General features: G+C 39.8%; 1 protein-coding gene across 13 annotated transcripts in view; it reads right to left on the reverse strand.

The window, feature by feature from the left end:
* INPP4B (inositol polyphosphate-4-phosphatase type II B) overlaps positions 1–13,619 on the reverse strand; it is a 737,042-nt gene that overhangs the window by 223,854 nt on the left and 499,569 nt on the right. For 7 of the 13 annotated variants that reach the window (XM_067035581.1, XM_059066760.2, XM_067035588.1 and 4 more), the window contains one exon: positions 12,210–12,289. In XM_067035581.1, the coding sequence (XP_066891682.1) occupies positions 12,210–12,289 (80 nt within the window). Of the gene's footprint in view, positions 1–12,209; positions 12,290–12,611; positions 12,693–13,619 lie in introns of those variants that run through there. The other 6 variants (XM_067035590.1, XM_067035587.1, XM_067035585.1 and 3 more) reach the window with 3 other exon arrangements.

Consider the following 13,619-nt stretch of genomic DNA (forward strand, 5'->3'; position numbering starts at 1 on the left):
TAGAGCATGCTATTAGGGGAATACATTGTTTAGGGGCAGGTAACTTTCTACAGTTCCTCAAGGATGGTACCTCCAACACAGCTCACTCATATATATTAAGTAGAACTGACAACGTGTAAATGAAAAAGCAAAGCCAAACCTCACTAGGAACACAGTTAAGAATAGTGACCTTCTGGTGACGATTAAGCCTGTGTTAGCTGCAGCAGGAATAATGAGTCCTGACCTGCTTCTTCAAAAGCTTGATGATAGGAAAATGGTCAATTTGGTCTTAGGAAATTGAGGAGCCTGGGTAGGGGATAGTGATCAGCCCTTTTCACTGACATGCCTGGAGACTATCGCCTCTCAGTTCCTAATGAGAATAAGTATGGAGAATACTAGGGACTTCAGATGGGTGAGACCATCCCAGGCAAGGGATAACAAAAGATGAAGGGAAAATAATCGGACTTCAGTGTGGGGAAGAATCTTAGGAGCACCATCTACACCTACGGACACTGTTCTCTTGCTGGTTGAGGTTGAAACTGAGCTCAAAACCCTGAGAAGAGGGGTTTCCAAAGAACTACAGAGACTCTGACTCCACCTCTAGAAAGCGTTATGTGCACATAAGCCACTATAAATGACACAGGAAGTGATGATCAACGTCAAGGGTTACGTGTGTGGTTGCAGATGAAGCTGAGAAAGCAGACTTACTATCTTGTATCTCTTGGCTGAGGTTTTTGCACCCTTATTTTCATGTGAATGTTCATTTGGGTGCAGGGACAGGAAGACATATAAATTTAAAGCAGAAAAAGAGCTTTAGATGAGATCAGATGAGAACTGTAGAAAACATGAGCTGGAAATGGATGCTGCGATTTCTAACTTGGGCTATAGTTAGGGCACCTAATGCTTCTGAATTTAACCAAGAAAGGACAAGCACCAAAGGGCAGAACCTTCAGGAGAAGATCTAAATTCAGTTCAGGGTGGTTATAATATTAAGTGATTGTGAAAATAAGTGTGTGTCCACTTATGCAATCTGTCAATGACTATAAAAAAATAAAGCATGTATTTTGTCACTCCTTTCCCCTTTCCACATATTCTGTACAAATCTCACAAATGGGTGTCTATACAGTCCGTGGCATGGCTGTAAAATGCCACACGGTTGGCAATGCCTGTGGACAGGGAGCGGGGGGTGGGAGAAACAGGGCTGGGTAACGGCATGTGGATGGGGCAGAATGTGTGCAGGTGCAGGGTGTGTGTATAGGATGAGGGTTCATTTGGATGAAGACCACAGGCCTGCCTACAGAGGTGTCTGTTCGAGAAAATGCTCGTGGTGGGGAAAAGTGGATGAACACATATAGAGAGTGTCTCATACATTTCTCTGGAAAATACTTGGTTGTTTATATTGTTCAAAATCAGCATTTTCTCAACTATGCAGCTGCTTTTCTTGGAACACAGTGTCTGCCTGATAAGCTGTTAAAGAAAGCTTTCCAGAAAGAAAGCTCCTTGGGTTCAAATTAGTTAGGGAAAAGCTGTAGGCGACATTGCCTCTGAGAGTCCTAGAAGGACTTGAGGACTTAATGAAGGCTCTGAGAAATCCTACAATAAGGTCACCCTCTTCACTTTTTTTTTTTTTTTTGCAGTACTTGGGCCTCTCACTGTTGCGGCCTCTCCCGCTGCGGAGCACAGGCCCCGGACGCGCAGGCCCAGCAGCCACGGCTCACGGGCCCAGCCGCTCCGCAGCACGTGGGATCCTCCCGGACCGGGGCACGAACCTGCGTCGCCCGCATCGGCAGGCGGACTCTCAACCGCTGCGCCACCAGGGAAGCCCCTCTTCACTTTTTTGAATATAACATTTTCAAACTTACTGGACATAAAACTCCTTCACTCAAAGAACACATACTAATAGCTGAAGGGATACCAGCGTTCCAAATAACATTCTTCGGACAAAGCTGATATAAATGTGTCCAGAGCAGCAGAAATACAGGGTGATAATGAAGAAAGCGACTTTGGTAAATATGGGCAAATCCTATACAACATTTTCAGGGCAAATATAATTCCTTGCAGGCCTAATCATTCCTGCAAATTATCTTCAAAGCTAAATTAGCTCTCAAACTTCTTAAGCAGGTAGGTCTGTGTAGCGATATTAACTTTATGTGATCTGCATTTTAAAAGAGGGAAGAGCTCAGGCTTTTCTCTACAAATTGAGGAGCTACTGAAGTGTACTCTAAGTGTGCGCTGTCCCTTCAGTGACTGAAAACTCTAATTTGCAATCTGACAAATATGACATATTTTGAATAATGCAAACTAAGGAAGTGCTAATCGGTTTCCATGGTCACACCTCCCGCCCCATGAAAATGGATTAGGAACATAAAGAAAAATGCAGACTACACCACTGTAGAGCCATTTAAATTATAAATGAAAGGCGGTCTAGTTGGATGAAATGGGGAATCATGAAACTGATGAGGATGATAATTTTAAAAACACATGACGAGCATGATGGGCACATGCTTTGCATCAGGTACTGTTTCAGATGGGTTGGGTACCATTTGTCTAATTCTCACCTGGGAACAACAAAAACAACATCAAAATACCATCGGCTGGGCTTCCCTGGTGGTACAGTGGTTGAGAGTCTGCCTGCCGATGCAGGGGACGGGGGTTCGTGCCCTGGTCCGGGAGGATCCCACATGCCGCGGAGCAACTAAGCCCGTGAGCCATGGCCGCTGGGCCTGCGCGTCCGGAGCCTGTGCTCCGCCACGGGAGAGGCCACGACAGTGAGAGGCCCGCGTACCGCAAAAACAAACAAACAAACAAAAATCTAAGGCTAGAGAAGCTAATCAAAAAAGGAAAAGAATAATAAAAATTACAGCCAACATTTATTGAGCACTTACTATGTGTCAGGAACTGTTAAAAACATTTCACGTTAGTAATTCATGTGAGCTGAGGCTGTGAGATGGGCGCCACTGTCATCCCCTTTTCACAGCTAAGAAAACTGAGTCTCAGAGTAATCAATCATCCTGCTGGATAATAAAAAAGCCAGTATTTGGGTTCAGGCATGTCTCTAAATCCCATACACTTTCTATTTCTCTACTGTCCTAAGCCCATGATATGTGTATGCTTTGCATTCTCTGATTTTATAATAAATTAATGTCATTTTAGTAGCTATTACAAAGTGGCTCACGTTAGAGCCTTTGATAATTTTAGACGGTCTTGTTCCTAAATGACACTGACATAGTTATATATAAGAACAGAATCAAGGGCTTCCCTGGTGGCGCAGTGATTGAGAATCTGCCTGCCGATGCAGGGGACACGGGTTCGTGCCCCGGTCCGTGAAGATCCTACATGCCGCGGAGCGGCTGGGCCCGTGAGCCATGGCCGCTGAGCCTGCGCATCCGGAGCCTGTGCTCCGCAACGGGAGAGGCCACAGCAGTGAGAGGCCCGCGTACCGCAAAAAAAAAAAAAAAAAAAAAAAAAAAAAAAAAAAAAAAAAAAAAAAGAACAGAATCAGTTTTAGAAGCAAAGAGTTCTGCTTTTGATGTTTCCCTGCCTTTTCACAGACCAGTCCTGAGAAACATCACTTGAATTTATTTCTGTAGACAGTTTATTACAGATTCGGCAAGAACATGCATCTGTAAACCCTAAAAGCAATTGACACTCTGTGTCACTTTTACGAATATCTGTCCTGATTTCAATGCTATGTTGCTAAAATTTCAAGTCAAAGCAAATTAGAGATTTTTCCCAACTCTACCAGAATGCTGCCTGTTTCAACCAAACAAATGCTTTCCCTATGTCTCATGCTGGTATCTGCCATTTGATAAGAAGCCAAATCTGGTGTCAGTGTGATTAAAGCCAGAACTTGGGTTTCAAGGAAGCATCCGTTCCTCAGATAATAAAAATGTTATGTCCAGATCAAAGGTTAAATCAACCTCTCTGCCATTGCCCAATTTAGAGAATTGTGGATGTCACATTTTAAGAAAGACCTACAACAAACTCAGCAAACTAAACAAAACATTAAGTGACGGGTGAAGGAATTAGTAAGTTTAATGCAAGAAGCAATCTTTATAGAGTGTTTTTCTCTAATGCATGGCAATGCATGGAACTTCACTGCATTTATTAATTGCCCAGAATCACCCTGGGAGGGAGGTCATTACTATTTCCGTTAACAGATTTTAGAGAATAGACAACATGCCTGGGGTGACACAGCTGGGACTTGAACCCGAATCTGGTAGAAAAGTCTGGTGCTCTTTCTACTACATTACATTCCTTGCTGAATAAAAAAAGGAGAGAAGATTTAAAGTTGGGCAAGAAAGCTGCTTTTGGGACTTCCCTGGTGGAGCAGTGGTTGGGAATCTACCTGCCAGTGCAGGGGACACGGGTTCGAGCCCTGGTCTGGGAGGATCCCACATGCCGCGGAGCGGCTGGGCCCGTGAGCCATGGCCGCTGAGCCTGCGCGTTCAGAGCCTGTGCTCTGCAACGGGAGAGGCCAAGACAGTGAGAGGCCCGCGCACCGCGATGAAGAGTGGCCCCTGCTCGCCGCAACTAGAGAAAGCCCTCGCACAGAAACGAAGACCCAACACAGCCAAAAAAAAAAATCTGCTTTCAACTGCGATCATAAAGAAAAGGTATGAGACTTATTCTACTTAACACTGTGAAGGAGAGCTGGGAATGTGGCAAGAAGATAAAGTATGGGATAAAATAGGAACACTTTGCTAACACTGACCTGTTGGAAAATGGGAAAGACGTATGGCCTCCTAAGTTTGATTTCCAGGTCACTAAAGGGGTCCAAGAAGAAGCTAAAGTGTCAAGATCTCTTCTGGTCTGTAAACTTATTTAATCCTAAAATTCTAAACAAAATATATATTCTCTAAGAACGCTTCTTCTCTTCTAGTTTCCATCCTGTCCCAGCGGTGTGACCTTAGAAAGTTATACTGCTACTTTTTCTAGGCAAGGGTGTTAGAAGATTCAGTAAGGTAAGACATTTGAAACATTTAATCCATCATAAACCTCAAATCGTGTTAGTTACCTCTTCCTATGTGTCTATGAGGTCCGAGTCAGTGTCAGGAGGAGCTTCCTGTTTTAGTTTTGAATTATGCCAAAAGCATGGTGAATAGAGCATTCCAGAGATTCGAGGCTTTCCCCATATGTGTGCATCTGGATCAAGCATGAGTGAGCATTGACGTGCATGTTTTCTTGCTGTTCACTCCCAAAGGAAAAGAATGCAGTGTTCTTTTTCATTGTTTTCAGCAGTTAGGATGGGCATTTTTAGAAAATTCTAGGCAAAAGCATCAAGTTAGCTTTTACATGACATCCTTATCCTCGAACTTTTCCACGAGTGCATTTAATAAAGTTTAGTACTATTCTGTGTGTGTTTGTTTTTCTTTTTTTCTTTTTTTTTTTTTTGTGGTACGCGGGCCTCTCCCTGCCGTGGCCTCTCCCGTTGCGGAGCGCAGGCTCCAGATGCGCAGGCTCAGCGGCCATGGCTCACGGGCCCAGCCGCTCCGCGGCATGTGGGATCTTCCCAGACCGGGGCACGAACCCGTGTCCCCTGCATCGGCAGGCGGACTCTCAACCACTGTGCCACCAGGAAAGCCCCACTATTCTGTTTTATAATTAATCACTGATATGCTATTTTCTCTTAAAGCAGGTTTTTTGGCCACCAGTCAATGTCTACTGCCCTTATGTAATATAGAAAATGTTTTAGACATGTATAAAACTTAGTGTGGTGGAACCAGCAGAACTTTCTGCTGTAATCCTACTTTCTGATACCTAGAAAAACTAACTGGAAGTGACTTTTAAAGGAGAATAAAACATATTCAAAACATATTCAAGATGCTTGGATGTGATTTTTTAAAAGCATCTCTGAAGTCCAAGTAAATATAAGAAAATATGTTGTTGTCACACATACAATTTTAAAGACGGTATCTGGTGCTTAAAGTAAGCATTATTTGCATGCAGGAAAAGAGTTGCGGTAGGAAACGAAAAAACAAAGTTTAATTCCATTTTAAGTGAAAAATAAATTTATCAGTTAAAACTGTTATTGTCAATCTACGGCCAAGTTCGGTCTTGGGTTACTGTGGGGATTCACATGCATTTGAGCATTCCAGGAACAAACATTCTGGTCCACTGACCTATGGCCTACAGAATGGGCCTTTGCTCCCAACCTGTGAAATGCTAGTGACAATTTCATTTTTTTTTTTTTTATTGCTCTGAGTATGCTGGTGTAGAAAACTGTGTGTCAGAGCCTAAGGAACCTCTCCTTAATATTGCTCCCAGCTCTTAAATTAAGAACATGCCTTTGGGAGATTCAGTTAAAAATATGTGGGATTTTTTTTTTTTGTCTTTCTTCTGTTTTTAGAAATAAAATGGAAGTGCGTGTTTGTGCCTGTGTGTGTGTGTGTGTGTGTGTGTGTGTGTGTGTGTGTGTGTGTGTGTGTAAGGAGGTTAAATTAAGCAAAACACCAAAAAACAAAATCAAACAAACCTTAAGACTCCATAATTTGGATCTTACCTTCTCTAAACACACACATTTGACAATAATGGAAAATAAATAGTCAAGTTTGGAAAAAAGCAAAATAATCGTAAAGGAATATAAATGTACAAACATACCTATCCATACAATCCATGAGGTATTTGCATGAATATGTACACATATAAAATATTACATAAAATAGGACAAATTTAAAAACAGTAGAAATTCATTGTTTGTTTCTTGCAGAGCCCCTCCCATACATCTGTATATTATAAAACATAACATCATATGTCTGTCTAGGATCATTGGAGTCTTATGTTGTACGTTTCACGACAGCACTACTATAAATGTGGCAGATGTAATAAATGAAAAGGAAACATAAATTCTCTTTTTATGGATAAATTCTTATACATCTGCATTCAAGAAAATTTGGTCACATCCACTATGATAAAATTATATAAATGCTTGCTTAATTTGGGGGGGATTACATGTGGAAGGTTACAAAAGAAATAACAGAGCAGTTGCTAAGATTAGCTGAATGTTTCTGTGGCAAGGCAATGTGACCTACACTGAAATAAATGTGAATTCTAAGTAAGGTTTTCAGCCTTTCAAGCAAATCACAATCTATCACTCACTATTACTCTGAAAGTTACTTGTCTCAGATATATTCTAAAGCTTAGACTGCATTATATTCACTAATTTAGGTGGATTCCACTCGGAAATAAATGGTACCAGGTTCATATTTAGCATCCATAAAAATATAAGTCATCATCATGAATCAAAATATCAACAAATAATTATTGAACCTCTCTACTATGTCACAGGCATATAAAATTGAATTTTAAGATTAAAACATTAATAAAAAGTAATTGGGCTTCCCTGGTGGCGCAGTGGTTGAGAATCCGCCTGCCGATGCAGGAGACACGGGTTCGTGCCCTGGTCCGGGAAGATCCCACATGCCGCGGAGTAACTAAGCCCGTGAGCCATGGCCGCTGGGCCTGTGCGTCCGGAGCCTGTGCTCCGCAGCGGGAGAGGTCACAACAGTGAGAGGCCCGCATACCGCAAAAAAAAAAAAAAAAAAAAAAAAAAAAAAAAAAAAAAAAAGTAATTGAGGCCCCTAAAACTCTCCAAAAGATAGACTATAAATGGAGAAGAAAGCAAAGATGCTATGAGATCATTAGCTTCCTATCAGGCAGGAAAATAAAAGCAGAAGCAGCTCTGGAGTCAGACTCAACTGAATTCTAATCCTGCTTGTACAGTTAGTACCTGTGGAATCTTAGACAAGTTGCTATAAAACTGGGATGATAAAGCTGCAGGCATTAAATGATATAGTGCAGGAGAAGCACCCAACATACCCCTTGCATGCTAGTAGATGATCAATAAATAACAAGATTTTTCATTAACAGTGTTATTAGTAATATCAACTGCAAAATGTTAACTCTGTTACTATTTTAAAAATTTGGTAAAGAACCTATTACTACAGTTAGCATATGAAAAATTCGTGATAAATGCTTGCTGAATGAACAGTCGCTGAATGAAGTCCGAACTGTGTGGAGATAGGCAACAAAGGTCAGACAAGGTCAAAGCACTTCTATCTGTCTCAGTTCTTCTGAGAAGGATTTCCAGAAAAAGAATTTTTTTTTTTTTTTTTTTTTTTGGTGGTACATGGGCCTCTCACTGCTGTGGCCTCTCCCTTTGCGGGGCACAGGCTCCGGACGCGCAGGCTCAGCGGCCACGGCTCACAGGCCCAGCCGCTCCGCGGTATGTGGGATCTTCCCAGACCGGGGCACGAACCCGTGTCCCCTGCATCCGCAGACGGATTCTCAAGCACTGCGCCACCAGGGAAGCCCCAGCGAAAGAATTTTTATCCCTGCCTCTTTTTCTGCCTTTGTGATTGTTTGACTACTTAAGAGTACCGTAATTTTTCCCCTGATCTCTAGCGCCATTGCCAGAGAAAGATCTGCTTCTCCCTTCTGTAATGAAATAAGACAGTATTATATTGTTCTAAATTTCTGCTTGTTATGATTCCAAGAGACTCAGGTCAGGTTGGTAGAACAAATAATTGTTAGGTGCTTGGGCAGTAAACCAGGCTCAGGGCCATGGTTCTGGGGTGAGAAGAGATTCCCTTTTTTTTTTTTTTCCTTAGTCTCCATTTCCCCTTAACCTAGCAGGCAGGTTCTCACTTTCTGCCATGATGGCTAATATTTCTGAGTTCTCCATGGCCATTAACACTCATTAGGTCTTCATTCGCTATAAATCCAGGCACTGTGGTGAAATCAATGTGGAAGACGCCTTGAACGAGCGGTCCTGGACCTCAGCCCTTGCTTTGTTCTGCCATTACCAAGTCACGTGACACAGGACATGTTTTAACTAGATCTCGGTTTTCCCCTTGGTCAATGGGGACAAAAAGTGAGTCATGAAGAGCGCCGGATTTGTAGTCAGAAACGTGTGGCTTCACGCCCTGGCTTTCTTATGTTAAGAGCATTGTAACTTTGTGCCAATTACTTAACTGCTCTCTATACCTCAGTTCCTTAGTTTATAAAATGACAAAAGTAATAACAGCATATGCTGATAAGGGTCAGTGAAACAACATCTCTAACATACTCATCAGAGCATAAAACACGTAGTGTCTCATAGTATCTTCCTCCTTTCTCCACCTCCTCCTTCCTTCTCTTCTCATTATTGTTACTATTATGGTACTATTAACCAGTATCTTCCATGTCTGCAATTGTCATCTGCTATACAAGAACCTTAGCTTGTTTACAGTACAGTATGGAAGTCAGGAATAGATAGTCATGAGCTAGAAAATGAAACAGAAAGTATGATTCAGATCTAAAGGAAGTCAGAGTAGACAGGAACTACCAAATGTAAACTAGCAAAACAAAGCAGATGTCACATAAAGGTACAAGGGTGAATACTAAATAAAGACACCGATTGGGATACTAGAACACTTGGACAGAAATGTAGTGGCTCTGCATTTAAATGGAGATGAGTTACGTAAGCGGGAACCACTTTCTATACCGGAGGCATTCTCCCCAATACATGCAAACCAATTTTAGCCTACAATTTCAAAAATGCACTGTACCATATTTCATGAAATTTGAGTCTAAGTCTATAAATAAGACACACACTTCTTGCCCTTTTAAGTGTTTTGTGGAAAGTGAAGATTCAACTCAAACTCAAAAATTCCAGTCCACAGCACACATAGGACAGGCCACATTAAACTATGGTACTCCATGGAACTAGTTTGAGAGTTTGAAATCTGACTTATCTGATAAGAAGCAACGCAAAGGGACGGTGAACACAAACAAAACTAGACAGATTCTGGGAAGGCTCACCATCCAAGAACGGTGCCGACAAATACACCCTTACCCTTATTTCTGTGAATTTGTTTTACAGAAATCTGAGCTTTCTATTCTTTAAAAATTATGACCTGAATATAAAAGGAATAAAAGTCAGCTATTGTCAGTGCAAAGGAATAGTAAGAACAAAACTAATCACAAAAAAAATGCTTCTTATCCCTGATCTAACGTTTTTCTGACTCAGTACCTCAGAGGTTGCCGAGTCAGTGGAAACAAGGTAAATTACAACAGACGGAAAAACACGAAGCATCAGAAATCAGCAGGTTATGATAAACCTATAATGTGTCTTGTTCATAGGGAGAGAAATCTACCAACTTGGCAAAGCACAAAAAGGGAAACAAATATTAACCTTGCCATTGCAAAATTGGCTTTCAAAAATTATTTTTTCTAGAAAAGGCCATGCTTTGTTTTTAAATTCGGTTTCCTTTTATACAATCAAAATCAAATAAATAAGAATCAGGAGTATTAAAATCAAAAGTGGAAATGTGTCTTGATTTCCTCTAAATCTGGAATTCTTATATTCCTTTTGCCTTCTAAGTGTAGTACTCTAAACTAGATCTTTCTGTTCCTATACTTCCTCTAATTGTGTGTGTTCATGTATTTTCATTTCGCTAAGGATTTCTGGGTCCCTTATATCTGTTTCAAAGCCAGTGTCTAAATGTTGTGCAGAGGGCACGTTAACATAATTGTTAATGACAGTTATGATACAATCAATACTGCAGTTTGTGATCAGCAAGGTGAGAAATAAAGTACCATGCAACTTATATAGAAAACATGCGACCTGCTGGTGGTTCTCAGCAAGCTCAAAGTCTGACATCTTATATCATGAATCCAGGGGCACTTGGGTCAAATCTAACTGCCATGCTAGGTGGGTAATAGATATCTTCTAGGATACCAGTGACAGATAGACATTTTAGCTGGCACTTACACACTTCCAACAGAAAATAAACAGCAACATTTTATTGAGAATAACACTACAAAACTATAAAGATTTTTAAATGCCGTCCCAAATGAAATGCAACAACAAAAAAATTGACAGCCCAAAGGAAGCCAAAACGATGACAGCCTCAGTAGAACCCTTCAACACTTATTTTTCGGCATGAACATGTGTTACTTTAAATTATTTTATACCATCTCTTAAGTCAAAATGCGAAACTGTAAGGATCAGGAAAAGATCAGACAGGAGACAGCCAGCAGTACAGATTCCACCATAAACCATGACATCTACCCTGAAATAAATTGGTTATAATGGGTCCTTAGGGGCTGGGCAGAGGGCAAACAAACTTGACACACTGTCTGTTCCCTGACAATGGTCTCTCTACATTTCATCAAAAGAAGAGCATCTTAAGGTTTACAAACAACGTTCTCTACAATTTTTATATTCATTTATACTATATAAATATTGTAAGTCAGTGTTTTCCATGTATCCATAATTTTAAAGTTATTATACAGTTAGAAAATAACATACTATTTTTCTAATCTATAATGAAGTTAAAAAGAAATGATTATTCTATTTAATACTCTTTTTAGTGTGAAAACATGGTGCAGTTCCTAAAGACTGTTGTGTCATCTGTATCAAAACAGATTGTACTCATACAAAAGCATCCCTGATCTGCTGTCTGTTGCAATGGGTCTGTTTTAACTTATACTTTATTTTTTAAACTTACACTTTATATTTAATAGTATAGCAGCTAAATAAACTTTAAAAAAAAGAGGATAATCAGCTTACCCTTTATTATCATAAATCTGCAAGTTGCCTCTAACAAACATATTTCAAACCTAGAAACTCACTTGATTTAAAAAGTAACATTTTGATAAGTAACAGAAATATTATTTAGTAACATGCCCATCATTTCTATTTACTTTCTTACTCTTCAAGAATTTTATCACCTTATTTCTTGAAGTTTCATGTCAAGTTTCAGCACTTACTTTTTATTTTATATTGAAGTATAGTTGCTTACAATATTATATTGGCTTCAGGTGTACAATACTGTGATTTGATATTTTTACAGATTATGCACCATACAAAGCTATTATATTATTATTGGCTATATTCCCCTGCTGTACATTACATCCCTGTGACTTATATATTACATAACTAGTAGTTTGTACTGCTTAATCTCCTTTACCTTTTTGTCCATTCCCCATCCCTAACCCTCTGGCCACCACTAGTTTGTTAATAATGTCATTTTTTCCCCTACAAGAGCTGATTAACTTTTGACCATGTGAAACACAGACTTGAATATGAGCCTGAATAATTGCTGTTTCCCTGTAACTTGTTGCAGAGGAGAACATAAGCTGTTTGAGAGTTGACATCCAAACATCTGCAAGAATTGTGACTTTCAAACGCAACCAGCCTTCAATAAATATCACAGGCTGTGAAATTTGACAGCATTGAGACCCACCTCAGGCTCAGGCTCAGCACTTGCTCCTTGGACTTCAGTAGATCCCCGACTTTAAAACTGGCATAGCCCAGAAAGCTTCGCTGAAAATAAGAAAGAATGGTTTCCATTAACTTCTGAGGCTCTCCGTATTTTGTGCCACAGCAATCACACAAAATTAGTCTTCAGAAGAGTGAAATGTTAAATCTATTAGCCTGACAAATATTTCATTGACAGAAATACAACCATCAGTAATAGATATCCACTTCATGGGGCGAGGTTGAGGGATGCAAATGCATCCTTCTCATTACAAACAGAGATGAATAGCTAGGAAAATAACAAAATGTCTAACACAGAAGCCAGGACTTTTCCATGAACACATTTTCTCCCCATATGAAAACTGGGATAAAAGAAAAGATGACAGACTTTTAATATTTACCAACGCCGTCCTTGTTCTTGTTAGAATTCCTCAAGTCATGGGCAGCAACAACTTTGTATTCCAGATATGAGCAAATCGTTAGTTGGAGCTATTTTTATGTGGGATTCTGTGCAAGTTATAAATAGAAATGCTACATTTCTCCCCCATCACAGCAATGTTTAAAAGTATTTGTTTCCTTTGTTATTTCTACACTAGCATGGAACAATTTCACTCCAACACACAAAAAAGAATGGTACTTATTCAATTACATTTTCTAAAATTACTTTTTTAACCTATCATACTGGCTGTTGACTATCTATGAATATATATCTATCTTCTACACTCTCTGACTCATAATATAAAAGAATAAAACACTAAATTGGTTTTTCTTTTCCAGGATAAATATCTTTCATCTCTTTTTAATATTCCTGGCTGCTTGTGATTTTAAAGTCACAATATTATGGGATACCATAAATAAGATTTCTCATTCTCTTTTCAAGGTCAAGACGTAAACATGAAAATATCAGTATCAAACCCATATTATTACCTATACCATTGCTGCCTAACACACTGTAATACTTTACAAGACGTTTACACTACATCTTCCAGAACATTCTCTCTTCATAGGTCTGTTGCCAGCCTGCCCTAGAATGAGATGCTGGACTTAAGTCAACTGGTTCTTTTCAGAGGAAAGTGTGCAGTGATTCCATACATAAGAGGCTGCATCTACACAGAGTGATCCTTGGGCATAGAGAAGACAAGCTTCAGGTCAGAATTCTTCTCCTTCTTTTCAAAGTTCTAACTTAGAAGAACTGGTTCAAAAGTCTTAAAGGCAAACATTTGAAATACAACTCGGTTGTAAGTTGGAGATGCCTATATGTTAGTAATGATAAAACCTAATTAATTCACTTGAAACTCGAAGAAGTGGTTTAGATACCAAGTCACCAAATTGGGGATCATAGAAGATTAAATTATTAGGTGAAGAATGTTATGTGAAAACAGAAGATTTGTGGAAA

The sequence above is a fragment of the Kogia breviceps genome, chromosome 6, assembly GCF_026419965.1.
Source record: "Kogia breviceps isolate mKogBre1 chromosome 6, mKogBre1 haplotype 1, whole genome shotgun sequence".
Classification (NCBI taxonomy): domain Eukaryota; kingdom Metazoa; phylum Chordata; class Mammalia; order Artiodactyla; family Physeteridae; genus Kogia; species Kogia breviceps.